This window comes from Thalia democratica, chromosome 8 (assembly GCF_965202585.1).
Source record: "Thalia democratica chromosome 8, ktThaDemo2.hap1.1, whole genome shotgun sequence".
NCBI classification, from domain to species: Eukaryota; Metazoa; Chordata; class Thaliacea; order Salpida; family Salpidae; genus Thalia; species Thalia democratica.
The window spans coordinates 19,200,902-19,222,214 of NC_139172.1; the positions used below are offsets into that span (position 1 = coordinate 19,200,902).

Genomic DNA, 21,313 nt, shown 5'->3' on the forward strand with positions numbered 1-21,313 from the left:
ACAGTAAAAAAAAACAAATTGAATACATTTTTTTTTTGTAAAACCTAAACAGAGCTATGTTAAAAGTAGTTTATACAACAATTAAAGTTTTGATAAAAGCTATTGTTATTACGATAAGTGCTGACATATAAAACTTTTATCTTATTAGGTTTTATAATTGTTATTTTAAAAGCAGTTTCGCGCAAAACGTAATGCTTTACCTTGTGATCCAAATTTAAAACTTTTATTACATTTTTCAAAAACATAAAAAATATTGCTTCAATATATTTTACTTTTAATATTCAAAAAAATTAGTAATTGTTTTCAGTAAAACACGAAATAAAGCGTCTTTAAATTTAATAACTTTAAGTCCGCGGTCAAGATTCGCCGCAGAGCAGAGTTTTGTCGTATGGGACAATTATTTAGCTATAAAGCAACAAGCGTAAAACAGGCAATTTTAAAATTTATTTTAAAATATGCCAACAATTTAATTTTCAGCAAACATTAGGGCTTTTAAAAACTTATTAGTCTCTTAACAAACTTTCTAATAACCTGCAGATAAAATGTAAAAAAGGAATTATAATATTGCAAAAAGAATAAACAAACAGTTAGAGTAATACTTCACAAGTCATTACTCTTTTTTAAGTAAATCTAAAGCTCTAACTTTAAATAATTAAAATTTAATATAAACTTCAAAAAATTTTAAACCGAACTTATCTTCATGTAGTCTCGATTTTGTTGTGTATACTTTTTTGCAATAGTTTAAAAGTTGAGCTGTCTAGCGAAGACTTTTTTCTAGAAACTTTTTACCACAAAATTATTTTTTTACTTAATATCACCCGTCACTTGTAAGGCTGCTGACGCATTCACAAAAATAACAAAACTTATTCTAAAATATTTTTTAATGACATGTATAGTTTGCTAAATTTAAGAAACATACATCATAGAATAAATTAGTTATGGCCGTTTTTTACTACAATTTTAAATTTATAAACATTAAACACCATTTTTATGTGTTTTTTTTTTCTAACAATTAACAAAACAACTAAACATATAGTTATATAGCCTTTATTTAATATGTGTAATATATTGGTTAGACAACTATTTATTTAATTATCTTAAATATAAAAAAATATTTAACATTAAAAGAACAGTAAGCTAGGTAATTGGAAAGGGAATTAGTAACTAAGTTAAACCAATTGTTCTATTAAGTATTTGGTCCTACCAAAACTATCCGTTTACAAACTAGTAAAGTCATATGAACTAACATTATGAACAAATAATACTTAATATAGTTAATTTATAAGCTTAAATAAAAAAACACTATTCTAAGAAATGCGTCAATTTTATTTTAAATATTCATTTACTATGCATAGAAAATCATACCAAAAATTCCTATTTTTCAAATTTTAAGTACTCATAACAAAGTGTTTTGTTCATCTTTTTCCATACGAAAAAATTAACAGAAAAGAAATAGATGATAAAAGTTGCTTCATAAATTTCATACTTCTAATTAAACATCCTTTCGTAGTAAAATAAGTAGATGCATGTGCTTTAAGTGGATACTCAAATATTCAGTTTGGTCTGTAGGCTTACCTGAAATTAGTTAGTATTCAGACCACTAAATAACATACTCTGCTTCAAAAAAGGTGAATATTTTGCTAGTCATAGATCAAGGTCTGCTACAGATATTTCTCAATTTTGTGATTAAACTATGTTTAAAAAATTAACGTGCTTAGTACAAAGATTAGAAATAAAAGTGATTTTTTGCTATTTCAAATAACTTAATTAAGTAAACCTATAATTCCTAAACCCAAGTATAGTCCCTGCTAAGTATGTAAGTTATTTTGATGACATTAATCCAGTCTAGGTTGTAAAAAGCACGATCATTTTATAGTTTGAGTATTTCATTTGAATTATATTAAGACTATAACTAAAAGTTATTTTCAAAACTTAATATTTTGTTCGCATAAGTACAATTAAAAATCTTTAATACAGTTGATCTAAAAATGTTAACCAATATTTGTTTCGGCTATAATCAACAAAGTAGAGATGTTTGCGCCATAAAGAATAATGATCTTCACCATACGACCAACAACAACAGTATCCGAGACAACCTACGACCGGTTTTGACCTTATTAAGACTAACTAAACAGGCATAGTCGCGAGAAACCGCTGTTAAGATCCTACCAAGCGGGATTAAGCAAAAAGTATTGAAGCGACCGTTTACGGTTAAAGTTGAAAAAGTTGCTGTTGTTGGTTGTGTGGTGAACTTCATTATTTTTTCTTGACGCGAACATCTCAACTTTGTTTATAATAGCCGAAACAGATATTGGTTAAAACTGATCGAACGACAACAGACTATAATCTCACAACAAGCAGACAACTTATGAGACTTTGAGCTGTGAACGATTTAGCTGTGTCAAATTTTCAATTGTACCCACAAACGGTCGCTTCGGTACTTTGTAGCGGTTTTTCGCAACTATGCCTACCTAATGAGTCTTAATAAGGACGAAACCGGTTGTAGGTTGTCTCGGATGCTGTTGTTGGTCGTGTGGTGAAGTTCATTACTTCTTTTAAATATGTTAAGTAATTAAACTATTAACTAAATTACTGTTATTAAACAGTTGAACATATTATAAGTAAATTTGTATTTGTTCTTTATTAAGAAAATGTTGTTAAAAATGCTTAGTGTATTTCATATGCTTTTTTATTACGTTGTTTATCTTGATATAATTGAATCTATAGTTGTAGGCATATATTTACAGTTTTATAAAAACCACCTATTTTCAACTTGCTTACAGCTGTTTCAAAGCTTAAATGCGTCTTTTCAGTCTATTCTCTTCGCTCTGAATATGTTTACAGAACTTTTTGAAAGACAAGAGCCCTAAGTTATTGTTCTAGACCAGGTTTTCTCAAACTTTATTTCATAAGACCCCTTTCGAAGAAAATATAATGCAAAGAACCCCTCCGATAAGTTTATCAAAAAACTACCCTTTAATTTTTTTGGTCTTAATCACCAACTCCTGAATATCTATTTTAAGTTTCAAATTATGGCCTCCTAACTTTCTGAAATTGCCCACTTTGGGAACCCATAGCCTAGTGTTAATTTCAAATTTTCCTGCTATATCTGGTGTAATTTTTTTTAAAGTACCCTTAAATACGCTAAGACCTTTTTCTGTTTTTTTTTGCTCTTAAACATCAACTCCAGAATATATAATATAAATTTCGAAACAACCCTTAAATACGCCTATGACCTTTTATTTTTCGCTCCTCATCATCGACTCCAGAATTTCTAGTATAAGTATAAAAATTACCCTTAAGTATGCCTAAGATCTATTTTTGCTCTTGATCATCAGACCTTGTAGCACCTTTGCTCGTCACGCCCCCTTTGCCCATTTATAGCTGCTTATGGCCTCTTAAGTTTCTGAAATGAATCCTAAGGGGACCACAGGAATCCACTTTGGGAAACCCTGTTTTAAGCAAACATTTATTTCACCTACTAAATACACTTATTTTTTCATGATAATTTATTCTGAGTGGAATATCATATATATTTTTTTTTAATCTTTTAATATGTTTTTCTTCTTATGTATTTTATTTCATAAAAAAACAAACTTTTTATTTTAAATGATACATTTTTATTTCTCTTTATTTTATAACATAATATATATAAAGTAAATAATTGATAAGTTGTGCAACAAACAAAAGATCTTTCTGTTAACCAAGTTCTCTGACCAAAATTTTTGAACTAACTCTTTTTTGAAGGATTTTTTTCACTGGCGAGAGTATGTTTCTTTTAATACTTTAAGCACTAGTTTTTACCGATTAAAAAAGTCAATTTATACATTCATAAATTTTATTGTTATACATACCAGTTGCAAGCTAAACAAAACCGAAATAAGTGAAATAGGAGGGTTTATTTCCGTTCTTTATTATTATTACTTGGTTATAAGTTATGTCATATTATGCATAAAAATACCGATAGTACATTTTAAGTTCAACTGTTTTTGCAATTACAAAACAGCGTGATGCATCCTTAAAAAAAAAAAATTAAAGAAGACTATACCGAAAAAAATATTAAAGGCATATGTACGAGAGCAGACAAATAGATGATAATTAAGATCTTTCTTAATCAACGACAGTAGTAAGTCTTACCTCATACAGTATTTTAAAAGTTTACTTTAAAAAAATTTAAGTTGGAAAACTAAAATGACTCTGCACTAACAACAGCGATGGACCTAAATCAGGGTTTCCCAAAGTGGGCTAATGACAGATACTTAGTGACTATGAGCAGCAAAGGGGCGGGGGATGAGCAGTAAAGGAGCCACAGGGGGGCCATGAGGTTATAATTTGAAACTTATATTAGATATTCTGGAGTTGTTGATGATGAGCAAAAAAAAGTCTCAAGTGTTTTTAATGGTAGTTTTTTGAGTAATCTTGTTGGAGAGAGCTATGGCTTTTTTAATTTCTTTAAAGGGGGCCATTTGAAAAAATTAATTGGGAAACCCTGACCTAAACTATCCTTTCCAACAAAAAGTCTAATGATCTACAAAATAATACACAGTGACCATATACTTTTTTTTCTGCTTTGAAATATGCCTTTTTTTAACAGTTTTATAACCTTTTTATGTAAAATATGGTTTTATAATGAATATAAATTCAGGAAGACACAACATTTTAGAAAATTAAAAAAAAACTTGGACATACTTTAATCTGTAAAGTAGTTTTGCCTCTCTCATAATTTGTATATATACATATACTTAAATATAAACAAACATACCTAGCTGTCTCTTACTGGTTTTCCTTTTTGCACTGATTTTTTATCCTGTGTAGTCTTTTAAAATTTCATTAAAACAAATATGTTTCTTATTCAGCCGGATAAAAACTATTCAATTTAAACTAGGGGTAGGAGTTTGTATGCACGAAGAGACACTTTTGAACGGATTAAATTTTTTTTTTTTAACTATCACTTACCTCTAACCTCAGTCGGAATTTTTTTTTTAATTAATTTTTTTTGATTAATAATTTTTTTTTGGTATATATATTTTTCTTTTAAAACATTAACCCCTAACCCTCGCTCAGTAACTTTTTTTGTTAATTTTAATTATTATTTTTTCTAGTTTTTACTATCACTGTTACCCCTAATCCTCAGTCGGTAACTTTTTTTTTGTATTTCTAATTAATCGTTTTATTCTCTTATTAATTTTTTTACGTTTTTATTTAAATCTTTTTTTTTTTTCTTGTAAAAATGACCCTTCGTGCAAAAGTTTCTTCGTGCATATTTGATTCGTTCATGTAAACTGATATTACTAGATTTGTTTAGAAATAATATAAATGCTAAATAAGACTACAAGCTATTTAACTTACAGTTTTAAGCTTCTCACAATCTTTCGTATGTAATCTTAGACAGTTTGATCTGCGTTTACCATGTCAAATGGCAGAATACTGTGGTTTGAATTTGATGGTTATAGCGTTTTAATTTTTTTTAAACAGACTTTTTTCAAAAGATAAGTCTAGTTATCAAAAAGGTTATTGAACACAAAAACCAAAATGCTCAAAAAAAGGTCTAAGGACTTGCAGTGCAAAAAGACTTCTCGGTCAAAAGTAATAAATAGAAATAAGTGATAAATTTGTATTTTCTATTAGAAATGTATGTTTTAACAACTAGTGTTCAAGGTTTAAAAACACTTAATTATAAACCCAAATAGTATATCGTATGTTTTTATCACAAATTAAAAAGCTCAGTCAAAAACGCTAGATGTTTAAAGTAGTGGCTACCACATTTTTATTATAACATACATTATGTTTTTTTCAATACTTTACAAACTTTAAACTAAGTTAAAGTAAAAGTTAAAAACAGTTAAGTTACAAGTTAAATAAAACCATTTTATTTAAATGATTTAGTTGAAAAACAAGTTTTAAAATTTTATAAAAAAAAAAACTTTACGTCGATATGTAATAGCTTTATAAAACATTCACATGCACTACAAGTATTTTTAAACTATTACAGACTAAATTGATAAAAAGTATACAAAAATTTAGAGTTCATTACAGTTCTCATTTTTATAGGTCATAATTTAACAACAAATCTTACAGCTTTATATTTAAAAATTCTCGACTAATTTAAGCTATATTTTTGAAAATCGCGATATTTAGGACATGGTTATTTAACTAAAATAGAATAAAAACTTAAGGTTTTCTTATCTTGGAAATTTGTTTTGTTTTTTCAAAATTAAAAATAAAAGTAACTTTGTTTTTAGAGCACAAAAATAATACAATAGCAGCCTAAGAAAAAATATAAATCGTTCTGCTAGTAAACATAAAAACTAAAACATAATACACAAACTTTAAAAAACATATAATTGTGTAGCAATTTTATAAAATTGGCAACTTAAATACATCTTTAAAGTATAATAGTTTGTACAACTATTTTAAAGTTTTGACAAAAAATATTATTTTTTAGCAAAACAGTAAACACTATAGACATTTCTCTAAAACTAAATATCAACAGCAGTCTTTAGTGAGCTATTTTTATTATTAGCAAGAAAATATATTCTTTTTTAAAGATGTTAAAAATGATAAATTTATAATTAACTAGTTTTTTTCATTGAGTTTTAGTAGTTTTGTTTTTGACGAAGTCAATTGAACATATTACTGATTGTAGAATTGTTGACTTCGTTGCTGGGCATGTATCCTTGATATGACTTGTTTCACAGTCATTTTTCTGAAGCTGGTCAGAATTTTCGTCAAAACGGTGCTTGTCCACATACTCGTATTCATCCATTTGTTCTTTGGATAAAATGATATATATTCAATATAAACAAAAATATATAAAAACTTAAAACCTTTCTACTTTTACCTAAACATTAATAAATATAGTTTTTTAACTCTTTCAGGCATAAAAAATTAGCATCAGCGACTATAAACTAGCTTTTTTTATTTAAAATTCAAAAATAAATTTTAGCCTTTGTACACAGTAGTGTGCATGCTTGTGGTATACTTCACTGTGCATAAAAAATACTATTATTAAATCATTAAAAAATTGTTTGAATAAAACGTGAATTCAGCTTTATTAAGTTTTCATATTTTTAATATTTAATGCAGCTTTAAAAACAACTAAACCTTAAAAAGAGTTAAAACTTAATTACCCACTACGAACATATTTTTAAGGAGTCGAGAAAACATACTTAACTAAATTTTGAATCACTAGATCAGAACTTTAAATATACGTTTTTACACTTAAAACTTGGAAACTTTAAATTATTCAAGAAATTTTGTAATAATTAACAGGGTTACCAAAGGTTTTTTTATACATTTTAGAGGTTTTTAAAAACAAGTTTTCTGGTACATTTTTAGTAAAGAATATAAGGTAAAAATTTTTGTTTATGAATATAACAGATAATGTAAAGCTACTTTAAAGTGTTTTTTAACAAAAAATTTAAATTAACAAACTGTTATCTTTATGGTATATTTTTTGTTACTTTAATTGATAGTATAATAATAAAAGAGCAAATTAACTTTTATATTTACTACCAGGTTTCGGTGTGAAAAAAATCCGACCTTGTCAAGTAAAAAAAAGTTTACTATTTTTTTGTACTTGACACGGTGGGACTTTTTTTTCCTATAGAAACCTGGTAGTACAAATATATCTATTTGCTCATGAATTATTAAATTCAAATAAAAATTTTACTTTCCAGCAATATTTTTTAGTTAATACAAATAACTATATTACTTTACATGTAAAAATTGTTTCAAATTCCAAGTAGTTTTCAAAAATTTCTCAATTTTCAGTTTTTCGAGGATTACAGGCTTTTTGGCAACCCTGAATTAAGTAGAGGTAGCATCAAGGCTAAAGTTAACCCAAATAAGTATTAAAACATAAGTTATTATGAAAAATTAAATTATTTAGAATTAGATGAGATCAAAATAATTAAATATATAATAAAATCTAGTCTGCGTTTTTCATAACATCTCAAAAAGATTGAAACTAGCATAGTTTAGCTTGAGATTTTTACCAATTTTAAACAAGTCTGAGTATTTAGAGCAACTCTGATATATATAAATCTTTGTAACAAATTCTATAAGACATACATAACACTTAGTTTTAAATTAATTTCATAAGTACTTAGTTTGTAAAAATTAAGCTTAAACATTTTTTTGCTCTAAAACTGTAGCAATATAGAGTGTTCTTTTCAGTTTTGATTTTTTTTCTTAATTAAAGGTATATATTAGAACAAATCATTTTAATTTAAATATTAAATAACTAGTTTCATTAACAAAAATTTCTATTTAGTTAGGTTTATAGATTTTGTGTAACAAAACTATTTTCATTGTTTCAAAACAAAACTAACTTTTTAAGGAGTATGCATTTAACAATCCAATTATAAAATACAATATAAAGAATCCAATTATTGTTCCGGATATCAAAGAAGGTATTACAAGAGCCCAATATCTACGAAAATATATAACAAACTTGAAGAAATAAGTTGATTATGTATCACATTGTAGCAAACATTATCTGACAAAAGCAGTTGAATAATTTAAATCAACTATTATCTTTTATGAGACATAGATATCTTAAATATAAAATTGTAATACCTTAATTTTGAAACTATAAACTGCTATACGTTTATTACCAGTTTAACTTAATTTAAATTATTAAAATAAAAAATAATTACCAAAAAATTTTATACAACAAAATGTATAAAATGTTAAGAAAACTGTAATTAAAAAAACCTTTTTAGTACTTAATTTTCTAACAAAAATCGAGTATATAATATTAAAACTAAACATTATATGTGTATACTATTAGTATGTCTTCTCTATAGAATTGATTTAATTGTAGTTAATTTTAATACATTCAGTGAACTATTTTTAACTGACACTTTCATTAAAAAATAATAACTATGCGGTAACTTATATAAGATACAGATATCACTTGTAAATAAGTTTTTTTTTAAGATTTATCTAATTAGTTTACCTATTAACAATAATTACTTTTTGGGAAAATAAGTAAGTTCAAGCTCTCGTAACTTTTCTTTTGGGACAAAGGCCCATATGCAGTAAAGACCTGAAATTATACAACTATAAATATAGAATTATTAAAAAAAAAATTCCAAACTTTATTTCTTAAAATTAAAACATTATCTAAATCTGTGTGTTTCAATTTTTTAATTAAAGTTTATTATACATTACTGTTGAGACAGAAAATTATTGATCAACCTACCGAAAAAAATGTAGCTGAATAGGTACAAAACAAATCCATACATGGCTCTTTGAGGCGTAGGAGCTGGGCTAATAACAGCAGACATACTAGTTAGTTTGTTTGAATATCACATATCCTATTAAAAGAAAATAAATAGTTTAAATAGTTACTTAATGTTCTGTAACCTAAAAATATATAGCTAGCAAATTTTAACTATTTTACAAAAAACCATACCAAATTACATTGTAAATAAATAAAAGTAAACTAACTTAATTTAAATCTTTTTTTTATACAAAACTGATAAAGAACTTTAGAATTTTAGTAAACTTATATACAACAAATAATCATCAAACCATTACAGTAATTTTAAGTTTTCAACATTTTATTTTAATCACTACATTTACCAGCATAAAATATTCATTTTATATAATTACATCACATAAATAGTTTAGACAAACTTTATTGTAACTAAACTAAAAGCTATTTCAGAGTTGCCACAGATCAAGCTGAGAAAAATTTTCTGACTTTTTACTAAAATTTTCCTGAGTTTTCTAAATAAAACTATTAATATAAACTTATTCTAAAATACATAATTAAACACTTGAAACTATATAAAGATTTCAGTTTTATTTTTTGACATATAAAGCAACAGTATTTTTGCTGAATTCAATCATTATTTTAATAGAAACATTTAGCAGTTTTATAATAGATATCTTACCAATTTTTACCAGATGAAGGCATTGAAAACTAAGCAACTTCGTAAATTTCTAGAAAAATTTTGCAATTTTTGTCTGACTTTAAAGAACTTTTTACCATTTGAAGACTTTGACAAACAAGGAATTTAGTAAATTTGAACTAACTAAATCTGACGTTTTTTCAAATTTTGTCAAATTTCCTGACTTATTTTCAAAAACCCCCCTTTTTCCTAACTTTTGTCATTTTTTTAGTTTATCCTGACTTTCCTGACCTTGTGACAGCCCTGCTAATACTATATATTAACAAAAAATTTAAAGATTAAAAATTGTTAGTATAAAATATTTTTTTTAATTTACTAATTTTTTTTAAATAAAAAAGTATACAAAAAACTAACTACAGTTTAAATTATTTAGTCAACAATATTTTAAGACTAAAAACTAAAAAACATTATTTTCTATATAAAACTTACTTAATATTATTGAGTAAAACTAAAATTTCTTTAAAAACAATCAAATTAATCTAATGAAAATACAGTTGGTTTATAAATATCTTCAGGCATAAAACGTTGTTCAACTTGAGTTCTATTTAAAACAGATATTCTTCTTCCTTTTTCAATATGTTCTCCATTGCATACAGACTCTTCATCTTTTAATATTTCATGGGTATATTTATACCTAGCATCTCCTTCCATGAGATACAATGATCTTCTTGGTAAAATAACTTTGAACCACATATTTTCATCTTCTTCGTTAACAAACTTCATTACTGATGAGGATAATAGGCTTATACCGGCAATAGCTCTACCACAAAACTTTACAGAGTCTACATGTGGTTTGATAAAGCCATTTTCAGATAAATCTAGTACATGTGTTAATGATAGACACTTATCATTTTCGTTAAATGCTGTTAGTTTTAAAGAACTCAAAACTTTTGTAATATCTTCAGACCAGTTACGATCTTGGATTTCCAACTCTCTATACCCCACAATAGCATTGTCCCAATGACCCTCTTGGTATGATATTCTTGAAATTCTTTTATCTATTTCTTCGACAAACTTATTTTCCAAGTCAGAGGTTATGAAGTCTTTCCAAATCTTAACTCCTTTTATGTCTTGACACTTCATCTCATCAGAAACTTCAACTAGTTGTTTTATATCAGAGCAAGTTGATATGCTTCTTTTAAAATTTTTATCAACAAGTAAAAGTGAAACACTTTTTCTGCATCTAAATGAAATCATTTTATATTTTTACCTATAAAAAAAGTCTTATGAATTCAGTTATCGAAACAAACTAATATTTAAACACATATGTTAATATTTTTATTTACTGATTTAAGGTCATAAGGAAGTCAACAATTTTACTTTACAAAAATTAACATTGGCTCTTACATGACAACTTTAAGTATAAACTACAAGCCAGTTTTTATAGAATTTAAAATTATTTACTTACTTTTGAGATGTTTAAACGTTTGTAACAAGTTTTCTGTACAAACATATGGACCACAGATTTTTCAGAGTCAATTTTTCTGAAATTTAAAGATTCACTAAAAATCTATCTTCCCCTTCATTTTTGAGCTAGAAACTTAAACTTTTAAGAACCATTTCTTTTATACTTTAAAAATCTTCTAATTTGAAATTGAAAAATATTTAAAAAAAGCGCATTTTTTTTATAAAAAACTTGTTTCAAAATTAAAAAAAAATCCTGCATTGAAAGGAGTTTGGTATAAGTAATGGGCTAACTGTAAAAATTTAAAGAAGAATAGTTAAAAATGAAAGAGAAACCAGATTTTAGTAAAATAGTCTTTTTTGAATTTTTAGTTTCCTTCTTCTACAAGGAACCTATTAAGTTCACTAACTTTTATTGATTATATCTTTAAAGTTACTTTTAATTTTGATAAGAATTTAAAAATATCTGTTAGCTAAGATAAAACTCTAAAAAATACAATCAAGTTGTTAAAATCAAGGTGTAGCACAATTTGGCATATATATAACATTTTAAAACAATTTAAAATGCATATTACAAACAACGAGTAAAGATTATTTTAACTCTAAAAGTTTCTTATCTAATTAAAGTTAAACAAAAATGGACTCCATAAACTTTTGACTGGTAAAGTAAAAGAGCAATTGTATCTACCAACTGTGAATTATATTTATACATCCTTTTAATTCTTGTTCCAAAACTTTTTCAGTATTTAGAAGGTTGCCTTTCTTTGAAGCAAAAAATCTAGTTTAAGTGAACAAAAACTAGCTTTAATTTGTGAAAAGGCTAAATAAAAATATTAAAAAACTAAAACTAAACAACTTACTTATAACCAAGGTTAAACATTTTTAAAATTGTATTAGAAGCAAAACAAGTAATATTTAGAAGAAAAAACTTTGTTTTTAAGGAAAAAAAGTCCTTAAAGCAAGCCTAAGATTTCCAAAAAAAAAAAATTGACTGGCGTAACTTACGCGTAAATTTTGCAAAAAATTGCAAACAAGCCTGAATCAGGTAAGTTTTTTTTAACTTGAAAAAATTTTACTAGCATGACAATCTGAGTCAGCCTGGGTACCCTAATTGTGTGGAAACCCTGAGTTTTTTAGACCGTAAACAAAAATTAAGTTTTTTTAACGACAACCTTTCTAAAATTGGTGGTTTGTAATTTTTTGTCAACACAAAATGTACATTAAGGATTATAATTTAGAAAAATCATCAATAAAGTATTTAATGTAATAAATGCTATGTTAATTAACCAATTAAAATAAATAATGTACAAAGACTAACTAGTTTATGTCAGTCTGTTTAAAAATTGTTAAAACATAAACTTTATATATTTAACTTTAATCAAGTTAAAATTGTTGAAAAAACTTCATAAAAGATAGAACAAGAGAACAATATACAACAAAAGAAAACTTAAACAGTTTTTTAGGCAAAAAATTAGACTTTTATCAATAGAAAAATAATAGTTTTTTTTTAATTGTCAAAAAAACAATTAAAGTATTTATATTAAATAAATAAAGGGAGATTTTATACAGATTTTTAAAGTATGTAATATAATCTTTGATTTAATAAAAAAATAATTAATAACTAAATAATTTTTTTTGAATAAAATTTTACAATTGTTAAACTTTTTTGATAAAAGCCAGTGTTTATACATATTCTAAAAATAAACATTGTTCATTTTCCAATTGTGTTATTTAATGTATGGCATCTTAAGAGCTTTTAGTATAATGCAAATTTTTTACTTATATTTAAAATTATTATTTGTAATGAAAAGGCTAAAAAATTCAATTAAAGTTAGGCATATTGGTATTTTATGGTTGCCTTACACTATAATAAAAATTATTAAAATGTTTAAAAATAAAACTTATCCTGCCTTATACAGTTAATGTTCTGCTTGTAACCAAATGGTTTTAACTTTCATATATTATGTAAGAAATGAATAATTCTTCTTTTTTAAGGTGGAGTACAAAGATGTGCTCTTCAAATTTATCTTTTTTATTATGATACTAAATTCTATAAACAAAAAATTACTTTAAAGTACACTACCTCTGGTATAAAGTTTAAAAGAATTGTCTTCATTTACGAATATTAGCAAATTTATAATTTAAGTTATTATAAAACCAAGAAACTTAAAAAATAGAGCATAATAACATTTACATATATCTTGCTATAAATATAAATTTGTCATTTTTTCAAATAAATAAAAAATATTTTATAAAAGTAACTATAAAAGCATTTTAATATATGTTACTCAAGTATTTATATAACAGCTTTTCTCTAAAATCTAGATAACTTCTTGCATATCCAAAACCTTAATTTTACACAAAAATTATCTAATTTACTAAACAAAACTTGCAGGGTTGCCACTTTGTAAAAAAAAAAAACAGCCTACCCTGTATAACATCAAAATAGCTTGAGTTTATAAAAAAACAGAAAAAAAAAACGTGAGAAGTTTACTGTTACTTAAGCATAAATACTTTGAAAAACACTATCAATAAAAAAAGCAACTATTCTTTAAAAAAAGCTTACTAAATTAAAACAACACAAAAATTAAAGTTATACAAACTGACCTGGGGTTATGGACAAATACCAAAACTTGCTAAATTTTGCAAAAAACTTTAAAAAAGGCCTTATTCACCTTGGTTTTTTAAATTAACCTAGGAAATGTTTTAAACAAGTCTTAAGTATTTTTTTATCTTGAACTGAATTAAGTTAGCCTGAGTGTGAAACAACCCTGAAATTGAAAGAAGAGTTCCAGACTTACAAATCAACTATACTCTATATCTAAACAACCCCTTTTTTAAAATTACTATAAAAAGTATCCTAGTTGTTTACACACTAATGAATATAAAATGTAAAACCTAATATTATTACTTCTATCAGGCTAAATTGACCTACATTTTAACATAATAATTTCTATAAATAAAAAAAAGTTTTTATTTATTTATTTCATATAAAACTTTTTCATCTATAACTGCATTGGTCCTTACTAATCGGCACCAAATGTTGATTTACATGCACAGTACCCCAAATTTCTCAATCTAGTGACTACTGTTTTAACGCTTGGGAGTTCTTGAGCCTGATCTGGCTTGAATATCAAAATACTTTGCAGTTTGGTCCATTTTCAAACTCCAACCTTGATTGGTAAATTGGCTTTGAAAAAACTTATATCTTACTAACAAAATATCTTCTTTGTCAGTAACTATACTTCTTTTACAACAATTTAAAATACATGGCAACATGCTTTTAGGAAGACATAAACTTTCAAAGAGTAAATTTCTATACAGATGTAAAGTCTTTGTGACATAAGCCACTTTTTTAAGTAGTTTGAACTGCTCACTAATTAACTTACTGTTATAATTTTTCCACTGTACAAAAGACGTAGTAAAACTGGGCTCAGTTTAGTGTTTTGATTTTTGAAAGAATTGTCAGCTTTATCAATAGTGTTCAAGTACTTTCTTTAATCTATAAACTTCCACTGCATGCTCCAACTGCAATGAGCCAAATGCTTAATCAATTTGCTGCACTTACCAACCAGCTTTACGTCTATCCTCACCTCACACACAACGCAGGGTTGCCACTTGTTTTTTCAATTTTTTTTCCAGATTTTCCAAATTTCTTCCAGGTTTCTAAAAGTACACATCTTTTGGTTTGTTTTTAGTTTTAGGTTATTTCTATAAAAGAAACTGTATTAAATAGTATAAAAACATTGAAACGATATAGTGAAGTTACTTTCATTGTGTTTTTTAATAAAAAAATTTTTTGATGATAACAAAAAAATCTTATTTATACGATAGATTTTAAGTGTCAAATCAAAATTTTACTACTGATAAAGTTAAAATTATCAAAAATTCCAGGTTTTTCCAGGTTTTATGATCAAATTTCCAGGTTTTTCCAGGTTATTTTTGCCTAAATTGTCAAATTCCAGGTTTTTCAAGGTTTTTCCAGGTAAAGTGGCAACCCTGATAACAGCAATACTACCATTATTTGACGCTGCACAACTTTTTACATCAATCCCCTTGCTGAACTTTGCTGCTGCCCTGACCATGTTGCAGACCACTGTCCTTATGTTCATCTCTGCTATGTACTTCGTTGTTTGCAGTGTGGAGCCATACAGCTTGAAAGTTGCTTCAGGGTCACTGCTGGTCAACAAGGGCAAGTCATACACTGTTACGACAATGGAGCCTTTGTTGTTGATTGACTTGAAAGCTGCTTCTAAATATTGCATGGTTGACTGTAAAGGTGCTAAATAAATAAAATCAAATATGTTCTCTTGCAAGAGCATGTTTGTGTCTTCATAGAATACTTTGTATTTCTTCAGAGTTAGAGGAGTTTTTTGCTCTTTCTCAAAAATACTATTTATTGTATTCTTCACATTCATGTTTATATCAACTTGCTCTTCATTCAACAAAGATGCCCATTGCAATGGAGCCATTTCTAGACCTGCAAATCCGTCAAACACCTTAACTTTGCCAGTTTTGTTTTTGCAGAGGACTAATAGGGAAGTAAGAGCAAATTATCTGCTGAAGTGCAATGATTTCAACTTTTTATATGTTTGTTGAGAAACAAATGATTCTTTGCTGGAGTGAGAAGCTGTGCTCTTCATAAGTGACTTTATTCATGTTTAAAATATTAAAGTCTATAAAGTAAAAACTATTATTTTTTATGTTTCATGGATCAGGGTAAAATTATACTATTTTCATATACTTAACTTTGACTTAGATCTTCAAAACTTTTTATTTTTTTTACTTTTAGGTCTTATTATTAAAGGGTACTAATGTAATTGATTATTGGACCATTTTTTTATGAATAGTGATGTGTCTAATGTATAGTATTTTTACTGTATGATTTATTGTTTAATAATAATTTAACAATTGTTTTTATTTTATTTCATATACTCAACTTTAATTTAGAACATTGAAATTTTTTATTTGTACACTTTTAGTTCTTAACTATTAAGTGCATAGTGGGGTCCACCTTGATTTTTACAAGCTGATCTTATTTTATGGAGTTTTATTTGAGCTATCAGACATTTTTAACCACTTGAAAAAAACCAAACAAGTTTTTGAGATATGAGAGACCAAAGTCAGTGACCTCAGTTTCTAATTGAAGGCACAATTTAAAATCACAAAAAAAGACCATTTCACTAAAAATCTATCTCCTCCTTCATTTTTTAAGCAATCTTCTTCAAACTTTCACAGAAAGTCTATTATAAATTTAAAAAGATTGAATGCAGAATTTTTTTAATTGAGAAAAATAAATTAAAAAAAAAAACCACCTATTTATTTTGTTTCTTTTTTCTACAATTTTTATTTTTTAATATTTTAAAACCGCAACATCCAATGTTTTTAAACTATAAAAAGAACATTTCCTAAAAGTTTGAGTTCTCTAGCTCAAAAAATGAATGAAAAAATAGATTTTTATTGATATTTTAAATTTCCAAGAAAATTGACCACAAAATATTTGCTGTATTGGAAACTTTTTATTATAATTATAATATCTCAAAAGTTGAATAAGATTTTTTATTATTTAAAAACTAGCTTGTAATTTGTACTTCAAGCTTTCATATAAGATCCAATTCTATTTTTAGTAAAAAAAAATGTCAGACTCCCCTATTTCCTTAATTCAGTATTAATTTAACTGGTCATTGGACTGTTTTCATGTAAATGGTGACATGTTTAATACAAAGCATGTTTACTACTTAATTTAATGTTTAACAAAAACTAAACACTATCCTACCCTTCTTAAAGTTCATTCCAAGGTTAGGTAATAAGGTAGAAATTAGTAAGAAATTTGGGAGCGGATCAGAATTAAACTGTACATTGTTTTAACACAATGGGTCACTTTTGCAAGAAGGATCACTTTTGAATTGAACTAACATGCTAAAATGACACTCTGAGCTAAAGTTTTTTGCTCTGCTATCTGACACCCACACAGAAACTCTGCCAATTCGGCTTGAGCAGGCCAGTAAAACACAAAGTGAACTAGCCACTTAAGTTATGACTTATATTATTTACACAGGACAAACCATTTAAACTGAACTGTCTTAAACTTACTTCTGTTTGTCAGTCAGAAATAGTCTAGGGAAAAATGTAGCCCACCTCTACTTAAAAATTAAAAGGGTTCTACAACTTTAATGTTTAAGCAAAATGCTTGATTATATTTAAAGTTTATTAACAAAATACACTAATTTTTAGCACAATAACCAAGTTTTTCTAGAACAATTGTAAGAAAAAAAAACTTTTTTACTTAAACAAAATTAGTTTAACTAACAAACCAGTATTCCAAAAGAAATTAAGCTATCAACAATTGGGAAAAATCTTGTCATGGACAAGACAAAAACTGTATCCAATTGGTATACAACTTGATAACCAAAAATTTTCTTTTTGTACAGTAGGTACCTAGACCAAAATTTTTGGGTAATTATTTATGCTATTCAATAAACAATTATCTATTATGTCCTGGACATGACAAGGTATCCATGGTGTGCAACTTGATAACCAAAAGGTTCTTCATACACCAGGTCCTAGGACCAAATATTTTGAGCATCTTTTTATATCCTGCAATAAACTATATATATCATGTAATAAGATGTAACATTAAAAGGCGTTAAATCCTAGAGATCCTGATAAGCTAAGCTTAACGGAATGTATACCACATATGTTTTTGTATTAAAACTTTATTCTGACCAACGGCGTTTCACTGCTCTCAAGTATGTAGATCTGTTCTTAAATTATTTTGAGAGCAGTGAAACACCGTTAGTCGAATAAAATTTTAACACAAAAACATATATGGTATTGTATGTAATATAAACTAATTAAAGATTTTTATACGAGCATAAAGTTAATTTTATAGGCAAATTTATTAATTTTTTAAAAAACATAAAACTTTTTATAGGAAGGTTTTTGAACGTATTTATATACCATTTGCAACTTAATATGAATAATTTATTCATTTTGTTTTTTATATTTTATTACACAAAGCTTTTCAAAATCATACAAGATTTCTTTGTCAAGTGATAAATTTTAAATGAAATTTGAAAAAATGTTTGTTAAGTGAGTAGCTTAAAAAATAACTTTAAATTATGACGTATGAATAAATTAAAATAAATACAAAAATTAGAGATTCAGTAATTAAAACTAAAGGTATGTTTATTAATAGATTGTTAATAATTTTGTTTTACCATTTAATGCTACTTGCGTATTTAAGTTAGGTCGCTCTTCCTCAATCAATATTGATTCCAGGCTGTAAAGTTCGCTTTTCTTACATCGTTTTAAAATTTCAAAATTTTGAACAATGTCAGATTTTAATTGCACATCCTGTCAAAACTCTGACATTGTTCAAAATTTTGAAATTTTAAAACGATGTAAGAAAAGCGAACTTTACAGCCTGGAATCAATATTGATTGAGGAAGAGCGACCTAACTTAAATACGCAAGTAGCATTAAATGGTAAAACAAAATTATTAACAATCTATTAATAAACATACCTTTAGTTTTAATTACTGAATCTCTAATTTTTGTATTTATTTTAATTTATTCATACATCATAATTTAAAGTTATTTTTTAAGCTACTCACTTAACAAACATTTTTTCAAATTTCATTTAAAATTTATCACTTGACAAAGAAATCTTGTATGATTTTGAAAAGCTTTGTGTAATAAAATATAAAAAACAAAATGAATAAATTATTCATATTAAGTTGCAAATGGTATATAAATACATAAAACTTTAATGTCAATTATTTTCCTTATCTTAAAAGCTATCTAAATATTTTTTATTTTATTTTAGAGAACGCACCTTTGTCTTTAATTTAAAAAAAAAATATTTGGTTTGGGGTTGGAATTATTTCATGGGGTCCCTCCAAAAATAAACGTTTTTTTTGTTTTTTTTCCTTAAATGGTATTAAAACCAAAAATAAATATTTTTTTTTTAATTTTATTTTCTTTTTCCCTTAGTTTGCATGTTATTTAAACTCTTAAATGTTTTTTTTATAAATAATGTTAATACCTTTTACGATTTGGCCCCAATCAAAATGTAGTATATTACACTATCATTTGCCTTGGCCATTTCCTAGATAAAAAATTGATAAAAGGGAAAAAAAAGTTATTAAGAATGTGAATTACATCAAATTTAATTAAAATAAAATAATTTAATTAAATTTGTTGTAATTCACATTCTTATAAATTATTTTTTTCCTTTTATCAATTTTTTATCTAGGAAATAAATGGCCATGGAAAATGATAGTGTAGTATACATCATTTTGATTTGGGGCCAAATCGTAAAAGATATTAACATTATTTATAAAATAAACATTTAAGAGTTTAAATAACATGCAAACTAAGGGAAAAAGAAAAAAAAAATTAAAAAAAAATATTTATTTTTGGTTTTAATACCATTTGATGAAAAAAAACTAAAAAAAAACTTTATTTTTGGAGGGACCCCATGAAATAATTCCAACCCCAAACCAAATATATTTTTTTTAAATTAAAGACAAAGGTGCGTTCTCTAAAATAAAAAAAAAATTTTTAGATAGCTCTTAAGATAAGGAAAATAATTGACATTAAAGTTTTATGTTTTTTGAAAAAATTATAAATTTGCCTATAAAATTAACTTTGTGCTCATGATTTTTATTTTTCTTCAATTTTTTTTTTAAATATAGCTTTAAACTGTTTCTAGATAGGGAATTATTGAAGTATTGCAAATGTACATAATGAGTTCTATGCAACGAGACTGATAATTTTAACATTGACTGCAGTTCCAAGGTCCCTTCTGAATGGCTAATATTTTACTTATTTGTACTTTAAGTTTTAGGTAACTAAACTTTTTTTTTTGGTTTATTTTTTATACATATAAGTAAGTTAGGTTAGGAATAAGGGTTCATAAATGTTCATAATGTTCTGCTGTATTATCAATTTTCCCATTTGCATAAATTTGCATTATGTATGAATGAAAACAGTTCCAAAAACTTACAACGACGGGTAGCTGTCAAATTTGCATGAGCGTACAAAATTGCACGAAGGGTCTTTTTTGCACGAAGAAACTTTTGCACGAGCAGACAATTTTGTGCAGAGACATGACATTATTGCACGGGTTTAACTTTTCTTTTTTATTATTATTTTTTTTTTTACTATTACTGTTGCACCTATGACCTAACCCTTAGACTCCCTTACCCTCCGGTCGGTAGCTTTTTTTCTTATTATAGTTAATAATAATAATAATTTTTATTACTTATTTTCTTTATTTATTTTTACTATCACTTTTACCCCTAACCATCTCGGTCAGTAGCTTTTTTTTTTAATTTTTATTAGTAATAACAAAAATTTTAATTAGTAATTTTCTTTATTCATTTTTAATATCACTGTTACCCCTAACCCTTACCTTCAGTCAATAACTTTTTTTTTTAATTATCTTTTAGTGTTTTTTTTTTTTACTCTCGTGCAAAAATTCAACTTGTGAAAAATTGACCCTTGTCGCAAAATCGTATTTGTGCAACTTTGTAACCTCGTGCAGATTTTGTCTTCGTGCAATTAGACCCGTTCCCATAAGGGATGTAGCAAATTGATGTTATAATAACGTGTTTTTCAAATTTAAACGCAAAAAATTTTTGAGAGATTAGTGGTATACTTTTACTTCACCTTTTTTTTAATAAAAAAACTAATTAAAAAAGTGGGGGAAAAAAAGTTTTAAATTTACTTCAATTTAGTAAAGTATATGAGAAAAATATATAGACACACATTATCACAAAAACTAAACACTGCATTTAAATAAGTAGAATGAAATATGTCCTTGACAAGGCATTAAACTGTATTTGTGGAATATGACTTGATAACCGAAAAACATTTTAGTTTACCATTAACCAGATCTGAGAACCAAAATTTTTAAGCGCTTTTCTTTTCGCTCAGTTAACAATATGAAAAACTTTACTTTAAATAGTGATTCAAAAAAGT

At 26.0% G+C, this 21,313-nt stretch overlaps 3 protein-coding genes across 3 annotated transcripts; all 3 read right to left on the reverse strand.

Annotated features, from left to right (window-relative positions):
- Positions 1 to 6,250: 6,250 nt before the first annotated feature.
- Positions 6,251 to 11,348, reverse strand: LOC145842688 (phosphatidylinositol N-acetylglucosaminyltransferase subunit P-like). Its single transcript, XM_082950165.1, has 5 exons — positions 11,332 to 11,348; positions 9,209 to 9,323; positions 8,980 to 9,052; positions 8,334 to 8,434; positions 6,251 to 6,771 (listed from the first exon to the last, which is right to left on the reverse strand). The coding sequence occupies exons 2-5, from the start codon at positions 9,291 to 9,293 to the stop codon at positions 6,587 to 6,589; spliced, it is 444 nt and encodes a 147-aa protein (XP_082806291.1). The 5' UTR covers positions 9,294 to 9,323; positions 11,332 to 11,348; the 3' UTR covers positions 6,251 to 6,586.
- On the reverse strand, positions 10,246 to 11,129 carry LOC145842411 (RNA demethylase ALKBH7, mitochondrial-like). Its single transcript, XM_082949847.1, has one exon. It carries the CDS (start codon positions 11,118 to 11,120, stop codon positions 10,398 to 10,400), a length of 723 nt encoding a protein of 240 aa, XP_082805973.1. The 5' UTR covers positions 11,121 to 11,129; the 3' UTR covers positions 10,246 to 10,397.
- A 3,072-nt stretch (positions 11,349 to 14,420) lies between the features above and the next one.
- Positions 14,421 to 15,799, reverse strand: LOC145842967 (tRNA (guanine(27)-N(2))-dimethyltransferase-like). The gene is made up of 2 exons (XM_082950439.1): positions 15,346 to 15,799; positions 14,421 to 14,500 (listed from the first exon to the last, which is right to left on the reverse strand). The coding sequence occupies exons 1-2, from the start codon at positions 15,797 to 15,799 to the stop codon at positions 14,421 to 14,423; spliced, it is 534 nt and encodes a 177-aa protein (XP_082806565.1).
- Between the last annotated feature and the right edge of the window lie 5,514 nt (positions 15,800 to 21,313).

Excerpts from the sequence above, each read along its gene's own strand:
- LOC145842411 (XM_082949847.1), bottom strand. The coding sequence starts at position 11,120 with ATGATTTCATTTAGATGCAGAAAAAGTGTTTCACTTTTACTTGTTGAT.
- LOC145842688 (XM_082950165.1), bottom strand. The coding sequence starts at position 9,293 with ATGTCTGCTGTTATTAGCCCAGCTCCTACGCCTCAAAGAGCCATGTAT. Across the intron at positions 9,053-9,208 it reads ATTCAGCTACATTTTTTTCG|GTCTTTACTGCATATGGGCC; the intron begins GTAGGTTGATCA and ends GTATAATTTCAG. Across the intron at positions 8,435-8,979 it reads CTTACTTATTTTCCCAAAAA|ATATTGGGCTCTTGTAATAC; the intron begins GTAATTATTGTT and ends ATATTTTCGTAG.
- LOC145842967 (XM_082950439.1), bottom strand. The coding sequence starts at position 15,799 with ATGGCTCCATTGCAATGGGCATCTTTGTTGAATGAAGAGCAAGTTGAT. Across the intron at positions 14,501-15,345 it reads TTGTGCAGCGTCAAATAATG|GTTGGAGTTTGAAAATGGAC; the intron begins GTAGTATTGCTG and ends TTACCAATCAAG.